The 18,444-nt window shown below is 69.9% G+C and overlaps 1 protein-coding gene across 1 annotated transcript; it reads right to left on the reverse strand.

Annotated features, from left to right (window-relative positions):
- Nucleotides 1–2,148: 2,148 nt before the first annotated feature.
- IHH (Indian hedgehog signaling molecule) lies at nt 2,149–15,257 on the reverse strand. Its single transcript, XM_075001155.1, has 3 exons — nt 14,643–15,257; nt 7,059–7,320; nt 2,149–3,988 (listed from the first exon to the last, which is right to left on the reverse strand). The coding sequence occupies exons 1-3, from the start codon at nt 14,931–14,933 to the stop codon at nt 3,327–3,329; spliced, it is 1,215 nt and encodes a 404-aa protein (XP_074857256.1). The 5' UTR covers nt 14,934–15,257; the 3' UTR covers nt 2,149–3,326.
- Nucleotides 15,258–18,444: the final 3,187 nt, after the last annotated feature.

The following is an 18,444-nucleotide window of genomic DNA, read 5'->3' on the forward strand; positions in this document are numbered from 1 at the left end:
GCGTTTCTGGCCAGTTGTACCTACCAGGTTCCCTTCCCTGCTGGATTTAGCCCTGCCAGCAGGGTGAGCAGGGTGGTCCTGGGGCTCAGAGCTGGCCGAGCCTGGGGCTTAGGCTCCTGGGGTGGGGATGGCTCCCCTGCCTCACTGGGTTGCAGCGGTCTCCCAGGCTCCCTGGATCGGGGTGGCACAGGCCCTGCCCCGGTGCAGGGAAGCAAGGGGCAGGTCAGGGCAAAACCCACCAGGCTGAGGGCCACAGCCTGTGTCTGGCAGATGGGCAGCCCTGGCCCTGGCCTGGGCCTGGGAGTCCGGGGGGGTTGCTGGGGTGGGGTGGGCCAGGCTCTGGCAGAGCCATTGAAGTGGGCGGGCCGGGGGGGCCCGAGTTAACATCGCCGGGTCATGTCGTCTTTTCAGACGGGGCCAGTGGGTCCCTCCCCTGACACCGCTGGGAGCCGCCCCTCCACGGTGCAGGCAGTCACCCCAGATGGGCACAGGGGGAAGACAGGGCCCCTCCCCCCAGCTGCCCCGGCCCCCCACCATTCACATGGTAACGAGGACAAATTGATGGAGACGTCTCCATTGTGGCCTGTCAATGGCAGGCCCAGGCATCAACCCACCGCCCACTGCCAGCCCCATCCATCACCACCCGGCTGGCCTGGAGCCAGCCCCTGGGCAGGCTGGGTGGGACGGATTCTGCTTTCTGGGGCCCAGCTCCCCTGCCCACCAGGCGAGCAGCTTTCCAGGGGTGCCAGAGTGCGGGCAGAGTGCCTGGGCACCCCCCACCCGCCACACACCCCTGTGGCTGCCTACCTCAGCCCTATCTGGCACCGACACTGCCCTGGGACTGGGGGAGCCGGCACCCCAGCGGGGACAGGTCCCATGGTGTGTCTGGCTCTCTGTGGCAGCCAGCTGGGCTGATTTAAGTTGGGGTCCGGCAGACGGAGCCCCTGCCAGCTGGCTGGGCTGAGCTAGGCAGTGGGCACAGTGCCCAGCCAGCCCCCTTAATTAGCATATCTCCCCTGCCTCCCCTGGCCCAAGCTGTCCTGTAGGGCAATAAGAACCTAACTAAATTAGCAAAGCTGTGCCAGTGGCCCAGGACACACACACGCGTGTGCGTGCTGGCCCAGGCTCCCCCAGCGCTGGGGTGGGGTGAGGGTTCCTGCACGCCCCAGCCCAGCCCATGCCAGGCAGAGCTGTGGGAAAAGGGGCCATTGGGGGCTCAATGCATTGGGCAGCTCTGGGGGGTGCTGAGGGCATAAGAGGTGGTTTAGGGGACCCAGGGCCATACCCCTCAAACTGCGTCTCAGCCCCAGGGCCCCCAGCAGTTGGGCTGTATGGGGAAGCTGGGGGCCCTGGGGCTGAGACGCAGTTTGGAGGGTATGGGGAAGCTCTGGGCCAAGAGGCAGTTTGGGCTGAAAGGCAGTTTGGGGGGTTTCGGAGGAGCCAGGGCCCTGGGCCAAGAGGCAGTTTGGGGTACAGGGGAGTCAGGGCCCTGGGCCGAGAGGCGGTTTGGGGGCATGGGGGAGTTAGGGTCCCTGGGCAGAGAGGCAGTTTGGGGGTACGAGGAATTGGGGTCCCTGAGCTGAGAGGTGGTTTGGGGTTTGGGGGAATTAGGGTTCCTGGGCCGAGAGGCGGTTTGGGGGCAAGGGGGAGCCAGGGCCCTGGGCCGAGAGGCGGTTTGGGGGAGCCGGGGCCGAGCGGCGGCGGAGTCCTAGCCAAGGCCAAGGCCAAGGCCAGTGCTCACCACGCCGGGGTTGCGCGCAGCCCCGACGAGCCGCGGGGTCCGAACCGGCGTCCCCCGGGTCTCCCCGCGCCCCGCCGCCCGGGGCAGCCAGTGCGGGGCCAGCCCGTCCCGGGATCCGCTGTAGGGCAGCGCCCCCTGCTGGCCCCGGCGGAGCACTGCCAGAGGGCGCCGCACCCCCACGAGCGGGCGCTGCCCGCCTGCTGGTGCCCGGTGCTGCGGTCCCGAGCCGGCCCCCGCCCGTCCCATGCGGCGCCCCCGCCAGCCTCTCCCCGCACGGGGTCCCTGTGCCTGGCTGGGGGGCGCGGTGCTCCCCCCAGAGCTGGCCCCACCGCAGGCAGCTCCTTGGCAGGGTCACGGGGGCGGGCTCAGCCCGAAGCACAGAGAGGCGGGAGGCACCGCTGCGTCCATCGCTTTATTGGCCTCGTCCCCCCGGGATCCTCCCTCCCGCGAGAGCCGAACCCCGGCTTCACAACCCGCTTAAATACCCCCCCGCTGCCCCCGCCCGGGCCTCTGCCCAGGGCAGGGAAATAAATAACAGGAGGGGCCCCGTGCCCAGCTGAGCCCTCCGGCTGGTGGGGGGGGTCCCGCCGGCTGGGGCTCCCAGGTGGGGGGTTGGCACTAGGGGAGCAGCCCCAAGTTACCAGGGGTCTGCAGCCAGGGCAGCGCCTGGGGCACCTGACTGCGAGGGGCACAGATGGGGGCCAGGGCCTGGCGGGTGCCGATGCCAGGCCCAGGCCTATTCTATAGTGGGGGTCTCTGGCCCGTTGCCACCTGGCACACCCCCGGCTGGAGCCATGGCCAGCTCGCCCCTGCCTCCCCCCGACCTGGGCCCCAGCTTCCCACCTGGCTCAGGGGCTCCAGTACTGGGCACAGCAACCCTTCCCCCACAGACACTCATCCCTAGGGCCTCCAAGGCTTGGCTGGGGGGCAGACACGTAGGGCACCCCCCCAGCTGGCATGGGACTTGTGCTTCCAGCTGGGGTGCAGGCGGCTGTGGGGCCTGGCCGGGCAGAGCCAGAGGCTGCTTGAATCTCTCCCCTGGTGCCCGCCCACCCAGGGCAGCACTGGGGAAGGGCTGGGTTCCCCACTGCCCCCCAGGCCCCTGCACTGGGCACAGCCACACACGCAGCTGCTGCAGCACTGCCTCAGCCCCCCAGTAGGGGGTGCCCTGCCCACCCCCCAGGCACCTTCCTTGGCACTCGCTCATTAGCAAATTGTGCCCAAAAATAGCAGCATGCAGCCCCCGCTGGGCGCCCCTCCAGCTGTGCCCCCAGGGCTGGCTGACTGGGAGCTGGCACAGCCCTGGCATGGGGCGACAGAGGGCAAGGACTGGCTTCAGGCCCTAGGGTGCCTGGACACAAGACAGGCTCCTGCATGCCCCAGGCAGGTAGAGCCACTGGGGTCTGTCCGTGGTGCCGCCCAGCCCCTGGGATCCAGGCCCAGGCCAGCACATACCCCTGCCCGGGCCCTGCCGGGGCTGCCCGGGCCCTGCAGCGGCTCCCCAGCCCCACTTGCTGGGGCAGGCGGCATCTGGGGAAGCCGAAAAGCTGCTCCTGCAGCATGGCCCAAGGGCCCCCAGCAGCCCTCAGCTCTCGAAGGGGGCCGTGGCCAGCGGGTGGAAGCTCTCGGGGGCCAGCAGCAGCCTGCCCAGGCGGTACAGCAGCCCCGAGTACCAGTGCATGCCCTCCGGCTGGGTCCTGGGCCCCCAGGCCAGGCTGTGGTAGAGCCGCAGTGGCCAGAACGCCAGCTGTGCCAGCTGCTGCTCCTGAACCAGGGCAAAGCAGGAGGCCACCACGTCGTCCACCACCAGGGTCCCATGGCGGGTGAGGGGGGCATAGGCCCCCACGTCTGTCTGGGTGGAGACGCTCACCACCCTGGCAGGCCGCAGGTTTGTCCCTGCCTCTGCCACCAGCACGTAGTGGCCGGGCCGCACATGGCTGGCGAAGGTGGCCTGGAAGCGGGCGGCAGGCGCCGTGGAGTTCTCAGCCACGAAGAGCAGGTGGGCGGGGGTCAGGGCCAGCCGGCGGGGCGGCTCCCGGGTCTCAATCACGTGGAAGGTGGTGAGCGCCGAGGCCTCCTTGTCCAGGAAGGCCAGGAAGTCGCTGTAGGTGGCCTGGCCTTGCTCATCCATGGCCAGCACCCGCTGCCCCGGGCGCAGCGCCCACAGCGGGGTCTGCGCCCCGCCCTCCAGCGTCGCCAGGGCCCGGGCAGGGAAGCAGCCGCCTGTCTTCGCGGCCGCCGAGTGCTCTGTGGGGAAATGGAGAGGACAGGGCGGTTACCCTGCAGCCTGAGGCCCCAGCTCAGTTGCCCCATGAGCCCTCCCCAGGCAGGCAATGCGGCCACTTCTGGGGTGGGGCGTAGCGCCTGCTTATACAGGGACACCTCCTCCCCCAGCGCTGCGTGGGACGTGCTTCAACCCAACAGGCGGAGCAAAAGTGGAGCCCGCATTGACCTCCCCCACCCCCACACCGTGCACCCCCAACCCCCAGTGCCTAGTGCAGCCTTCACCCCCCACTATAACACCCCATAACCTACCCCCTCTGCCCCCAAGTAGCACTGAGGGTGGGGCAGTGGTGGGGCTGGCGGTACCTGGTGGGCGTCACCACCTCTCCCTGCCACCTGTCTGCCTGCAGCCAGAAAGCTGCTGCTCTTGGTGTGGTTGGCTGGCAGGAGCCCAACCCTGGTGCCAGGTGGGCCCTGGGCGAGTTCGCCCCAGCTTGGGCCAGGAGCTCAGCCAGCTGGCATGCGGGGGAGCCTGGAGTGCAGGTTCAGGGGGCACATCCCAGGAGCAGGACCTGCCAAGGCTGGCAGGGGGCTGGACTCTACACTCAGGACTACAGCCATATGGCAGGAGGCACTGGCCTGCCCTGGAGAACAGGCTGCAGGGCCCAGCCTGGGCACCTGGGGTGGGGTGCGACTGCCGCCTTGGGCTAAGGCAGCCCCCAGGCCACTGCCGGGGCACAGGGCCAGTGCTGACTGCAGCAGCTGGGCCAGCACTGGGGTCCCTGCAGGCATAAGCCCAGGTGCAGGGGGTCCCACGGGCTGGGTACCTGGGGTGGGGGATGGGGGCCAGGAAGGGGACACGCTGGGTCCCTGGGGCAAAGGGACTGGACGTCTGGGCAAGGGTGGGCTGGAGCCCAGGGGGACCTGGGGGCAGGGCTGGGAGGGCAGCTGGGTGCCCAGGGGGGATATGCTCATAAGGGGTTTTGCCGCTCAGCATAAATGGCTTTTGGCTCCTTCAGAAAAACCCTCTGATGGGGTTCAGGGGTCCCCATGCACGGCCCCCCATCCGCTGGCAGGAGAGACTCTCACTCAGCAGGTACAACAGGAGGTTTCTTAGGCAACAGATGCCCAGTTTCTCACAGCAGCGTCAGTGCAGCAGCCAGAGACAGTCCTTCCAACCCCTCCTGGGGAGAGGAGCCCGAGGGGGGCCCCTCTGGGTGTAGCTTCCCCCTCGCCAGGCTGGCTCCTTCCAGCTCCTTCCCCCCAGCCTCTAACTGCCGCCTCCGATTTAAAAATACTCGGCTTCACCCTCCTCTGTGTGCAGGGCAGAGGTGTTACCTGCCAGCCTCGGTTATAGCCCCAGGGTCATCCTTAGCCGCTGGGAGCTGCTCTGCCTGTCTCACACATGCACCCCCCCCACTCCATCACACCCTCCCCCCACAGCCCCACTCCAGCCCTCCAGGGCTCTCTGTGCCCCAGCTCCCCCACCTTCCCTGCCCCCTCCCCCACCCCCTCTTGCCCCAGCCCCTCCAGCCTCCACTGCACCGCACCCCCTGTACCCCATCCCCGCCCCCTCCTGCCCTCCACCCCACCTAGCCCCTTTCAAATGCCTGTCCCATGTGACAGCCTCACCCGGGCATGGCCCCCACCCCCAGGGTCTGCCCAGATGCCCCCCCGCCTCTCCTGCTCCCATGGGCGCCCTGGCCTTGCGCTGGGGGCTCACTAAGAAAAGCATCAAACTCTGGAGCGATTCCTTTTATTCCTCAGGGCTGCACATTCAGCCCCAAACACCCCCCTCCCCACCCCCGGGAGAGCCCCTTGTGCCCAGCCACAGCCCTGGGGCCAGAAAGTGCAGGATCCCACCAGGGCCTGTGCCTGGGGGCAGGGCTGAGCCTGCAGGGCCCATGGGGGCAGAGGTGGTGGACAGATGTGGGAGGTGCCCTGGGGGCGAGGGGGGTGTTCAGGGCAGGGGGGTGGAACAGGCAGGGGCAGGGTGGGGTGGGCGTTCATGGCCAGCCCCACACATGCCCATACCGTGGAGCTAGCCAGCTGGCCCTGACCCACTGCTCTGGGAGCTGCCCCCACAGGCCCTGGCTGGCCCTGGCCAGGCACCAGGTGCTCCCAGCGGCCTGGCAGAGCCAGAGGCAGTGGCAGATACCTGCTGGAGCTCCCCACCCAGCACTGCTCAGTGCCAGGGGCAGCAGCATCCTATGTCCAGGGCCTGCCCTCTCTACTCCCCGGCACCCCCAGCTCCTGGGCCGCATGGGCCAGTAGGCAAGGTGGATGGATCCAGGCTGAGGCAGTGGTCAGAGCTGGGGCTGAGCAAATGCAGAGCCCTGTGGGGTGGCCCTGCCCTGCCCTGCCCTGCCCGGGCACCTTCCCACCCCGCTCTGGGGCACAAGAGCCCATGGCCCGTGCCCACAGGGCCAGAGCACGGGGTGGGGGTGTCCATCCTGCTGGGGCCTCACTGCCCTCTGCTGGGTGCTCTCAGACCTGCACTGTGCCCCTGTCAGGGCGCTTGCTGCCCTACCAGGCCATGGCCAGGGGCAGCCACTCCGTGCCCGGCTGCCAGGTGCTCAGGGACAGGCTCTTGGTGAGGAGTCAATGGGCTTATCGCTCCTGCTCAACACCTGGGAGCACTATCCAGGGTGCCGACCGGCCAGCCCCACAGGCAGGGAGCCCCAGGGCCCATAGACAGAAAGGAGCTGGGCTCGGTGACCCCCTGGCAAAGGCCCACCCCACCCCATGTGCTCAGGTCTGGGTGGAGACAGGCCCTCATCCGAGCAGCCAGCCCTTGCCTCCCCTCTCCCCGCGCGCCCCCTGCACCGGGTGCAGAGATGGGGCACCACAGAGGGGTGCAGGAGGCGCCATGTGACTCAGACGCGTTGGGCAGAGGAAGGGGGTGCCAGCAGAGCCAGAGGCGGCCTAAGGGGTCTGGGTGGCGATGCGAGGCAGGCAGGGGCAGCCCTGGGATGCAGTGTGTCGGGCGCCCATGCGACGGGTGAGGGAGGGCACCGGTGGCAGGGGAGCGAGCGCTGTGCCAGCCAGACTGGTGCCCCGGCTCCCCACTCAGGGCACGTGGCCCTCCCCCTACCTGACTTGACGGAGCAGTGGATGTGGGCCTTGGACTCGTAGTAGACCCAGTCGAAGCCGGCCTCCACGGCCAGGCGCGCCAGCATGCCGTACTTGTTGCGGTCCCGGTCCGAGGTGGTGATGTCCACGGCCCGGCCCTCGTAGTGCAGTGACTCCTCCGAGTGGTGCCCGTCCTCGTCCCAGCCCTCGGTCACCCGCAGCTTCACCCCCGGCCACTGGTTCATCACCGAGATGGCCAGGGAGTTCAGGCGGTCCTTGCAGCGCTGCGGGCAGGAGCAGGGTTAGCGAGGAGCTGCCGTGGGGGGCAGCACAGGGCAGGGGGTGCTCCAGCGTGTTACCCCGCACCCCAGGACACTGCGAACACACAGCAGCAGGCCCCCCCCCCAGGAAAGCTCTGCAGGGGCTCTCCCCGCCCTCATGCGCCCAGCCCTCTGTCACGTCCCCCAGGCTCCCCGTAGGTCCAGCCTCTCCCCTTGCTCTGCAGCCAGCCACCACGGGCCAGGCCTCCCTTGAGATACAGCCGTGCCAGGCAGCCCTGCCCCCAGTCCCGCGCTGCACCCCGGCAGAGGCTCCCCGGCTTCGGCAGCCCCCATCTCATCCAGTGCAGAGGCTGCAGGGCCAGGGCAGATTGGCGGCAGCAGGCGCTGCTGTCTGCGCCGCACACGGGCCGGCTCAAGCTGGGGCAGGCGGGCCTAGCAGACTTTACCCTAATGACGCGGGGAGCCCTGCAGCCGAGAACTGCCCTGCGCGCGGTTGAGTGTCCAGGCTCGAGCTCCCCCACTAAGCCGCGTGCCGGCATTGTGATCCCCCCACGTGGTGTCACGCCACTGCCTGGTTCTCCTTCCACGAGCCAGGGAGGACAGAGCTGCCCAGCTCCCACTCTGGCCTGGCCTGGCCAGCGCCTCCCGGCCGGCTACGACAGCTCCCAGGGGAGCCGCGCTGGGGGAGCCAGGCTGGGCAGTGCCGCCGATTTGGACCCTACAGTGTTGATGTGGGTTATTCCCCCCTACAGCGTTGAATCTACCTGCCATCGTCTGCCCCCCATCCCTGCCCCCTGCTTCCGAACTCCCTGCTGCGCCTCCCGGCCTCACTGGCCCTGCATAGCCCACAGCGCCTGCTGGGGACGTGCAGCTTCCCAGGGCCCTGCGGGTCTGCCAAGCCGCTCCCATGCACCCCACTGCTCAGCCTCGGCCCTGGGAATGGGCCCTGCAGGCCCCCACTTTGCTCTCTGCAGCTGGCCCGTGTTTGAGCCATGCCAGGGCTCTGCCTCTCGCCTCAGGGGCGTTCCCTTTGCCTGCCCTGCACCTTACACCGTGTGCCCTGAGCCCTGTGCCCTGCGCCCAGGCTTGGTGGGGCTGGTACCAACCCAGATCTGAGCTGCTCCAGCCAGCACGGAAGGGCCAGGCTCTCATCAGCTGTCCCACGGCCTCTGGGCACAGCACACACTGCCCTGGGGTTCCACGGTCATGCCACGCCCTGGCCTGTCTGTCCCCCTCCCAGGGCTGTCACTGGGGTCTCCCCTGGGGGTCCCAAGGTACCTCCTGCCCCTCCCGAATGAGGAGGTGCAGCCCCAAGGCTACTGTGACCACGTCACCTCCCCCAGAAGAGGCAGGGTCAGGGATGGGAGACACTGCGTGGTCACAAGCACAGTCTGTGGCCAGGGGGCTGGGGAGGGGCAGGCAAAGCGGGGGTGGGAGGAGGAGCTGTGCTCCACAGAGGTTCCTCTGCCCTCTCCCTGCGCCTGGGCTCCCCGGCAGCAGCCTGGGCCAGCCGGAGAGAAGCCAGGGAAGGAATGGGACAAACACAACTGGGGGGTGGGGTTTGTCCCCATGACACCCTGTCCCAGTGCTGCCCGCCAGCCACCAGCACACTGGGAGCAGGGCTGCTGTGGCCCCCACCCCGCTGGCCATACAGCCCCCCCAGAGCCCGCTGGGCTGGGCAGCAGCTTGCAAGGGGAGCAGGCAGCTAGGGCTGCCCCGGGCCTGAGCCCACACCCTCGACAGCCAGGGCGGGGGGAACAGGACCAGCCCCCGAGCGCCAGCGTGGCTGCAGCTCACAACAGCTGTCAGGGGTGGGGCTCATAGCAGCCCTGCTCCGCACACCCCAGCCCCCAATGGATGCCCCCCAGGCATCCCACAAACGCCAGCCCCAGGCAGGGCTGACCCGAGTCCCAGGGCATCTCCCCCTCCTCTCTGGTGCACTCAGCCAGGTCACCGCTCCCCAGCCTTGTCCCATCACCCCGCAGCCCCGGCTCAGTCTGCACACGGCCTCCAGGCCACTCACCCGGCCCCCCATCACTGGAGCATCTCCCTGGGGTGACAGACACCCAAGAAACACACTCGAGGAGAGCAGACGAGGGGGCAACCGTAAGGGGGCCAGGACTGCCTGGGTGCACTGGCAGAGCGCTGCTGGGGCCCCATCTGGCCCTGCCATCCCAGCACACAGACGCCCACGGGCACAGGACCTCAGCCCCTTCCCAGCTGCCAGCTGCGCTGCCCCTGCCAGGCCAGGACCCCTGCGCTTAGAGACCCCGGCAAGGCCCGGCTCATATCCCCACTACCGCCCCAGCACCCCCCGCCGGATGGGACGGATCCCTCCTGACCCTGTAGGATGCTCCCTCCCGGGGCCCGGCTCAGGGACTGGCCCCACATGCCAGCAGCTACACAGACCGAAAGAGGCTCCTCAGCCCCTGGCCCAGCCCCACACTTCCCCACCTATGGGGCGCCGAGCCAGGCCCAGGCCCTGCAGACCTGCCCCACCCCAGCTCCCGGGCGCTGCTGTGCGGGCAGACGCGGGGGGCAGCGGGGTGGGAGAAGGTCCCTGCGGCCGGGGCTGGGCTGCTCGGCCAGTCCCAGCCGTGGCCAGCAGGTGTCGCCGCAGTGCCAGAGTCCGCCCAGCCGCAGGCCGGGGACGGGCCCCCCAGGCTATGGGGCGCCCCCCGGCGGCCCACCAGAGGCGGCTTTGCAGGCTGCTGGGGAAGGAGCCGGCGCGGGGACATTGAGCACAAAGGCTCTGAGAAAATCGCTGCAGGCGACAGGCTGGGGCCAGACCCGGCCAGGTGCTGTGGCCTGCAGCCCAAAGGGGCTGGGGCGGGCAGCGAGGGAGGCCAGGCACATGCCATCAGGCGGAGGTGCCCAGATGGCAGCGGCGGCAGGGATCCCACCATGCCAGGGGCATGTCACAGCCCAGCTGCCACCACATGGCTGCACCAGGTGCGGGGCCCACCTGGGCAGGCTCCAAGGCTTCAGTGGGAGCGGGGCTGGCTCCCCCCGCCCAGGACAGCACCATGGCGCTGGGTGACGGGCGCCGCTCACATTGTGACAGGCAGAGAGGAGACATCCCAGAGACTGGCACACAGCCAGGCACAGAGCCAGCCCCTGGCCCTGCCCCGGGGTGCAGCAGGACAGCCAGGTGCCAGAAGCTCTGCCCCGGACGGTGATGTCGAGCAAGTGCCACCCTGGTTGTTTGCCCGGTGCCATGGGCCACTGCGCAGCCAAGTCATTGACGGGGAGTAAGACCCTCCTTACCCAGAGCCCAGCTGGCCTGCAGAGCTCTGCCAGGAGAGAGACGCTGTGGGCTGCGCCGCAGGCTCAGGGCACGGGGGGGCTGGTCTGACACTGCAGGGCCTCCTGCCCAGCCAGCCAAGGACATCACAGGGAAGCGCTGCCCCAGAGCCAGCAGCACCTGGCCATGGCTGGAGACCCGCCGCTGGTGAGCAGGCACCGGGGCTCTGGGAGGGGCCGGTGCCCATCACGCAGCGGTTGCTCTGAGGCAGGCGTTGCGCTGGACGCCTGATGCTGGGTTTGCAGGCCTCGTGGTGTAGGTCTCGGTGAGCTGGAGGGGCAGCGGGGCCGAGCTCAGCCCCAAGGTGCCCAGGGGGCCCCGGCCCACACGACGGTGAGCAGGGTCCTGCCCCGCTGCGGGAGACGCCTGCACCAGCCCAGCCAGTGCTGACGGGTGGCCGTGCCCAGCCGCTCAGGGCGCCTGTGCCATGCTTGGCAGCCCCAGCACAGAGGCTGGCTGGGCCTTGGAGAGGGAGTGCCCTGGCATCCGCTTGACACCTTTAGCTCCTGCTGGCCTCACTCCCGAGCAGGGCCGGGGGGACCCATTGCAAGCAGAGTCCCAAGATGACAGGGCCAGGGCCAAACCCTTCCCCTGGCACGGGTGGCAGCCAGCAGGGGTGGAGGAGGTTAGTGGCGTCTCCTCGGCAGGGCAGCCTGCCCAGGCCCTGCCAGCCCCACGGAGCAGGAGGGGGAGGGGCAGCAGCTGGGGCTGCCGGCCGGTGGGGCTGAGCCACGAGGGTGGCGGGGGGGCTCCATGAGGGCACCGGGGACATTCCCCTGCCCGGGCGGGGAGAGGTGAGGCCTTTCCTCTGGCGGGGCCTGCCAGCCGCCCAGCACAGAGCAAACAGAGGCAGATTCTTGAAGCAGATGGACCGATAAGGGGAGGCGGGGAGCAGCCCTGCCCCTCCAGCCGGCATCTCCCAGCCCCACTGGCCCAGACCCTTGGACTTGGGGAAAACAGGTTCTGAGGTGAGTCAACAGCAGTAAAAGGCAGTGAGGAGAGGGAGGGGGTTGCATGGGAGTGGTCCTGGCCCCTCCCCCAGCTGCCCCCCCAGTGTGGAGCTGCCTGGGGCCCTGGGGGCATTGCTCCATTCGCCCACCTCCCGGGGCACTGGCGGGTGGGGGACAGGCTGCCCAGAGGGTGCTGGGAGTCCGGGTGCAATTTGCTGGCAGCCCCTTGCTCCCCCAGTCAGACTGACCCCAGCACCCTGCGTCGTGGGGAGGGCTGGTGGGGCCCAGCCCGTGGGGCAGCAGGGCGCTGCTCACAGGTAATGCCTGGGAGGCTCTGGGCAGGGCCCCTGCTCTGACCTGCCTGAGGTTGGGGGAGACACAGAACTAGGGCTCACAGCTGGGACATGGAGCCTGGCCCCTCTGTAGGGGCTGGCTCTGATCCAGTCCTGGGGTAGGGACTGCCGGGCTCAGGAGGGACGGGAATGGGGCACTGGGCCTGCCCCCTCTAGGGGCACCAGCTCGGGTTCAGCAGCGGGCATCAGCGCTCATGACACAGTCCCTGTTAGCGGTGGGGCCCCAGGGCCCGGCTGGCAGAAAGGAGCCGGGCAGGAGGCTCAGCAGAGCTCCACACAGGCCGGGCAGGAGCAGCCGGGTGCAGGGTTGTCCCAGGCAGGACCTATCCAGGGGTCCAGTCTCCACAAAGGGCAGCCCGCCCCCATGCAAGCCCTGCAGCTCTGGCCTCCTCACGCACACCAAGGCCAGAGTCCACCAGAGCTCACCACACCAGCCATGCTGCAGGCGGCAGAAACTCCGGGGCCCAGCGAGCCAATGCCTGCCCCACGGCCTGGCATGGAGGTCAGTGCCAAGGCTGGAGCCAGCCACAGGCATCCTCCAAGCCCCACGGACGGCACTGCTCCGCTGCCTCCTCTGGCTCAGACAGGCCAGTGACCCCCGTTAGACATGGACTCCCTCCCACCACCACCACCACCTCACAGACAGGGAAACCGAGGCACGGAGCAAGTGAAGGGGCTTGGCCAGCGCGGTGCAGGGACCCACCTGCTTTGAGTGAAGGCCGTGCCCGCCAGGCCACGCTGCTCAGGGTCTGGGGACATTAGTTCCCTCCCTAGCGGAGGGGACCAGCTTCTGCCCCCCAGCAGGATGATAGAGCCCTGCAGGGGTGTCCCCCGACCACTGCCGCCCGCCCAGGCACTCAGCCCACGGCCAGAGGCTGGGTACTGGTGCCCCCACACTGCTCACACCTCAGCCTCCCACCCCCACTCTCCGACCCCGAGTGACCTGGTCTGCCCGGCCAAGCCCAGCACCCAGCTATGGCCAGAGCCTTCATGGGGCCACCTCCATTTGGCTCCCCATTGGCCAACGAGGGGATCTGGAGCCCAGCAGGGACCTGCCTACAGCCCCTGAGCCGAGCCAAGGGGGTCAGGAGGAAGAGCCACTGAGCAGTCGGGGGTCAGCGTGTGCTGGCGGCGCCAACAGGGGTCACATCAGACCCCCCAGAGCCCTTTGCTATCCCTCCGCAGCCTGAGACGTCCCTGCCTGCTTCAGCGCTGGCACTGCACCCCTTCCGCTGCTCTGCCCCCGCACGGACGCGGTACCTCCAGCGCCCCCCTCGCCAGCACCCACCCCAGCACCCACCCCGGTGCCCTCCAGCACCCCCTCACCAACACTGAGCCAGCACCCTCCGGCGCCCCCCTCGCCAGCACCCACCCCGGCACCCTCCGGCACCCCCCTCGCCAGCACTGACCCAGAAACCTCCGGCACCCCCCTCGCCAGCACCCACCCCGGCACCCTCCGGCGCCCCCCTCACCAACACTGACCCAGCACCCTCCGGCGCCCCCCTCGCCAGCACCCACCCCGGCGTCCCCCTCGCCAGCATCCACCCCGGCACCCTCCGGCACCCCCCTCGCCAACACCCGACCCAGAACCCTCCGGCACCCCCCTCGCCCGCACCCACCCCGGCACCCTCGGGCGCCCCCCTCGCTATGACTGACCCTGGCGCCCTCTGGCGCCCCCCTCGCCAGCACCCACCCTGGCACCCTCCGGCGCCCCCCTCGCCAACACTGACCCAGAACCCTCCGACGCCCCCCTCGCCAGCACCCACCCCAGCACCCACCCCGGTGCCCTCCAGCACCCCCTCACCAACACTGACCCAGCATCCTCCGGCGCCCCCCTCGCCAGCACCCACCCTGGCGTCCCCCTCGCCAGCACCCACCCCGGCACCCTCCGGCACCCCCCTCGCCAGCACCCACCCCGGCACCCCCCTCGCCAACACCCGACCCAGAACCCTCGGGCGCCCCCCTCGCCAGCACCCACCCCGGCGCCCCCCTCGCCAGCACCCACCCCGGCACCCCCCTCGCCAACACCCGACCCAGAACCCTCGGGCGCCCCCCTCGCCAGCACCCACCCCGGCACCCCCCTCGCCAACACCCGACCCAGAACCCTCCGGCGCCCCCCTCGCCAGCACCCACCCCGGCACCCTCGGGCGCCCCCCTCGTCAAGACTGACCCCGGCACCCTCCGGCGCCCCCCTCGCCAGCACCCACCCCGGCGCCCCCCTCGCCAGGACCGACCCCGGCGCCCTCCGGCGCCCCCTCACCAACACTGACCCAGCATCCTCCGGCGCCCCCCTCGCCAGCACCCACCCCGGCACCCCCCTCGCCAACACCCGACCCAGAACCCTCCGGCGCCCCCCTCGCCAGCACCCACCCCGGCACCCCCCTCGCCAACACCCGACCCAGAACCCTCCGGCGCCCCCCTCGCCAGCACCCACTCCGGCACCCTCGGGCGCCCCCCTCGCCCGCACCCACCCCGGCACCCTCCGGCGCCCCCCTCGCCAGCACCCTCCCCGGCACCCTCGGGCGCCCCCCTCGCCAAGACTGACCCCGGCACCCTCCGGCGCCCCCCTCACCAGCACCCACCCCGGCGCCCCCCTCGCCAGGACCGACCCCGGCGCCCTCCGGCGCCTCCCTCGCCAGGACTGACCCCGGCGCCCCCCTCGCCAGCCCCAGCGCCGGGCTCCGGCCAGCCGCAGCACCTCCCCGGCCCGGGGCGCACCTGGGTCATGAGGCGGTCCGCCCCCGTGTTCTCCTCGTCCTTGAAGATGATGTCGGGGTTGTAGTTGGGGGTGAGCTCCCTGAAGCGCTCCGAGCCGCGCGCCACCTTCCCCTCGTAGCGCCCGCTGGCGCCCAGCGTCTTCTCGGGCACGTTGGGGCTGAACTGCTTGTAGGCCAGCGGGACCAGCTTCCGCGGGGGCCGCCGGCGGCTGCCCACCACCCGGCCCGGCCCGCAGCCGCGCACCGCCGGGGCCGCCAGCAGCAGCAGCAGCAGCAGCCGGGGCAGCTCCATGGCAGGAAGGCGGCCGGGGCCGGGGCCGGCAGCCCCTCAGGCTCGGCCGCGGCGCCCCAGCGGGGCCGCCATGCAGCGCGCGGGGCCGGGCAGGTGCGGCCGGGCGCCCCGCTGCTGCCGCCCGCTCTGCGCGCTCGGGCCCGGCCGCCGCCAATAAATAGCCGCGGGCCGTTTGTTTTGGCAGCGGGGCCGGGCCCGGCCGGCCGAGTCCCCGCGGTCGCGCCCCGGCGGTCAGGGCGCGGGGCCGGGGCCGCTGCTGCCTCCGCGCCCAGGGCACGAGTGAGAGGGGAAATTGGAGAGATCCGGGCTCGGGAACCGCCAGGACCGCGCCCTGCCCGGGCCCGCCCCCGCCCCCCTGCCCGCAGCCCGCCCCCGGCAGCGCCCGCCCGCCCGCAGGTGTCAACAGAGCCCACGTGCGGCCCGAGCAGGTGCCCGGCCGCGGGGGCAGGTTCAGCCCGAGGTCTCCCGCCCGGGCTGGGGGCGCTGATTAACCGGCCGAGACAACAATGCGGGGCCGGGCCGGGCCGGGCTTCCCTCCCTCCGGCCGCTGCACGCCCGCCGCCCTCCCTCTACTCCCGGGCCCCGGGGAGCGCTCGGGACCGGCTCCCGCCCCCCCGAGGCCCACACACCCGCCCCCGCCTGCCCCTCACTTGGCCAGGGAGCCCCCTCGGGCTGCGCAGAGCGGGGCAGCCCCAAGGCCTTTGCTGTCCCCTGCGCGTCCCAGGCCAGGGAAGCGCAGCCTGCAGCGCTGGCCCCCGCCCCGGCCTGGACCACCGGGGCCCTGCCTGGCTGGGAGGCAGGACAGCCCCTCACCCCTCGGTATCCCTGGAGCCTGGGCCACAACAGCAGAGCTGCCGGGCGGGGGGCTGCAGAGAAGGCACTGGGCCAGGTCTGGGGAGACCCAGGGGCCCTGACCTCAGCTGGGGATTGGGCAGCACCAGCCTTGACAGGGCCCTGACCTTGGCCAGGGTTTGGGCAGAGCCGAGCACACTGGGGCCCTGAGCTTTGTCAGGGGCAGGGCAGCACCTGGCATGGTGGAGCCAGGATCTTGGACAGCTGAGATCAGAGCCCCGGCCTGCCGGACGCTGCCCAGACCCAGCCCAGATCAGAGCCCCAGTCTGCCAGGAGCTGCCCAGACCCAGCCCAGATCAGAGCCCTGGCCTGCCGGACGCTGCCCAGACCCAGCCCAGATCAGGGCCCCAGTCTGCCAGGAGCTGCCCAGACCCAGCCCAGATCAGAGCCCCAGTCTGCCAGGAGCTGCCCAGACCCAGCCCAGATCAGAGCCCCAGTCTGCCAGGAGCTGCCCAGACCCAGCCCAGATCAGGGCCCCAGTCTGCCGGACACTGCCCAGACCCAGATCAGATCAGGGCCCCAGTCTGCCAGGAGCTGCCCAGACCCAGCCCAGATCAGAGCCCCAGTCTGCCAGGAGCTGCCCAGACCCAGCCCAGATCAGGGCCCCAGTCTGCCAGGAGCTGCCCAGACCCAGCCCAGATCAGGGCCCCAGTCTGCCGGACTCTGCCCAGACCAGGGCCCCAGTCTGCCAGGAGCTGCCCAGACCCAGCCCAGATCAGGGCCCCAGTCTGCCAGGAGCTGCCCAGACCCAGCCCAGATCAGGGCCCCAGTCTGCCGGACTCTGCCCAGACCCAGCCCAGATCAGGGCCCCAGTCTGCCGGACTCTGCCCAGACCCAGCCCAGATCAGGGCCCCAGTCTGCCAGGAGCTGCCCAGACCCAGCCCAGATCAGGGCCCCAGTCTGCCGGACGCTGCCCAGACCCAGCCCAGATCAGGGCCCCAGTCTGCCGGACGCTGCCCAGACCCAGCCCAGATCAGGGCCCCAGTCTGCCGGACGCTGCCCAGACCCAGCCCAGATCAGAGCCCCAGTCTGCCAGGAGCTGCCCAGACCCAGCCCAGATCAGGGCCCCAGTCTGCCAGGAGCTGCCCAGACCCAGCCCAGATCAGGGCCTCATTGCACTGGGCACATGAGGGCTTCTTTCTGCTGCCTGGATCAATCCAAGCAGGCCTTGTGCCAACATGGGGCTGGGACTAGAGGGCATCTATTGCTCTGGGGCAGAGCTGGGCTATGGGACGACCCCTCCTGCTCTGGATCCGGCCCTGTGTCCTGTGTCGGAAAGGCAGCAGCACGCTCAGCACTGCACAAAATGAGGCAGTGGGGGCACAGATGGCACCTTGGGGATGAGCCAGAAGGCAGGAGGGAGAGAGGTTCTCTGCCATGGGCCGGGAATGCCCCTCCAAGGGCCTGGGCCAGGCCCCTAGGCTGGCTCGCTGGGTGACACCAGGCAAGCCCTGCCTCACCCCGTGCCTCGGTTTCTCCGCTGTGCAGCGGGGTGCTGAGCTCAGGAAAGGTGCTCTGATGTCGCTATTTGAAGCATTCCCTTCCCCGCACTCAGCACTTGGGCAGCTGGCAGAGAGCAGAGCAGAACCCCCCGTGGGGTTGGGGCAGGCCCCCGGCTGCAAGCCTGGCAGAGCAGGGGGCAGAGCAGAGCTGGCCCAGCCGCAGGCCAGCACAGCCAGGCGGGGAGCTGCAGTCTAGGGGGTGCTATTTCCTTAGTTTTGCGCCAGGCCCGCTCGGCTTGGCTGCTTTTCCCCCCTTTTCTAAAAATACTTGAAAGCGACTGAAAGGCCCCTTTAATCGAGGCTCCAGAGCACTTATTAAGGCCACGGGCCGGGGTGCGGGGCCTGCCCTGCTTAACAGCACCTTTAAACCCCTGAAAACTCAGGTTTAGGGACCCAAAGTGATGGAGGCCCAGACTTTCAGCTGCACGCAGGGTCCTGGGGAGACCTCACAACCGCACAGGTTGGCCCAGAGCGCCGGGTGACGCGGGGAGCCTGCCCTGTGCTTGCTCTGGATGCTGAGGGGCTCACCTGTTCCCCTCTGCTGTGCAGGAGATGCCCTGCAATGCATCTGACCGCGGCGGGGTCTGCTGAGCATCGCTCCGCTCTGGGCCTCCTGCCCCACCAGCGTCTCCCTCACAGGTGCAGTCCCAGGACATTTCACAGGGAGACACACATCTCACAGAGCTGGAGGGACCGTGGGGGGTCACTGAATCCAGTCCTCTGACCTCATGGCAGGGCCAAGCAACCGCCCTTGTTTTTTGGAAATCTCTTTGCCCCAGAGCCCTAAATGGCCCCTCTGGGGCTGAGCTCACCCCTGGGTTTTGCAGGCCAATGTTCAAACCACCGAGCTGCGCCTCTCCCCAGGTCCTGCGTCACTCACAGGTGGATGAATAGGCTGCAGCAAGTAGCCTGACGCCGGCAGAGCCCCATGGGATACCTGCCCCACTTTCTTGCAGACAGGCGCCCGCCACGCAGCACAGGCAGCAGGAAAGGCCCCCGGTGGAGAGACGCGAGGGAGCACCCCCGCTGGTGAGGCTGCCCAGCAGCAGCAATGTGGGATCTTGTCCCAGGAACGTCACTGAAACTGGCACAAGTGCTGGGCTAATGGGTTCTGGGTTAAGAGCTGTGGGGCGGCAGGCAGGGCTGGAGGGACCCAC

Source organism: Carettochelys insculpta, chromosome 8 (genome assembly GCF_033958435.1).
Source record: "Carettochelys insculpta isolate YL-2023 chromosome 8, ASM3395843v1, whole genome shotgun sequence".
Taxonomy (NCBI): domain Eukaryota; kingdom Metazoa; phylum Chordata; order Testudines; family Carettochelyidae; genus Carettochelys; species Carettochelys insculpta.

What these genes read in the sequence shown, in the direction of transcription:
- IHH (XM_075001155.1), bottom strand. Translation starts at nt 14,933, where the DNA reads ATGGAGCTGCCCCGGCTGCTGCTGCTGCTGCTGCTGGCGGCCCCGGCG. An exon ending in CGGACCGCCTCATGACCCAG is followed by an intron (nt 7,321 to 14,642) that starts GTGCGCCCCGGG and finishes TCCTGCCCGCAG; the next exon opens with CGCTGCAAGGACCGCCTGAA. An exon ending in CCACTGCTCCGTCAAGTCAG is followed by an intron (nt 3,989 to 7,058) that starts GTAGGGGGAGGG and finishes ATTTCCCCACAG; the next exon opens with AGCACTCGGCGGCCGCGAAG.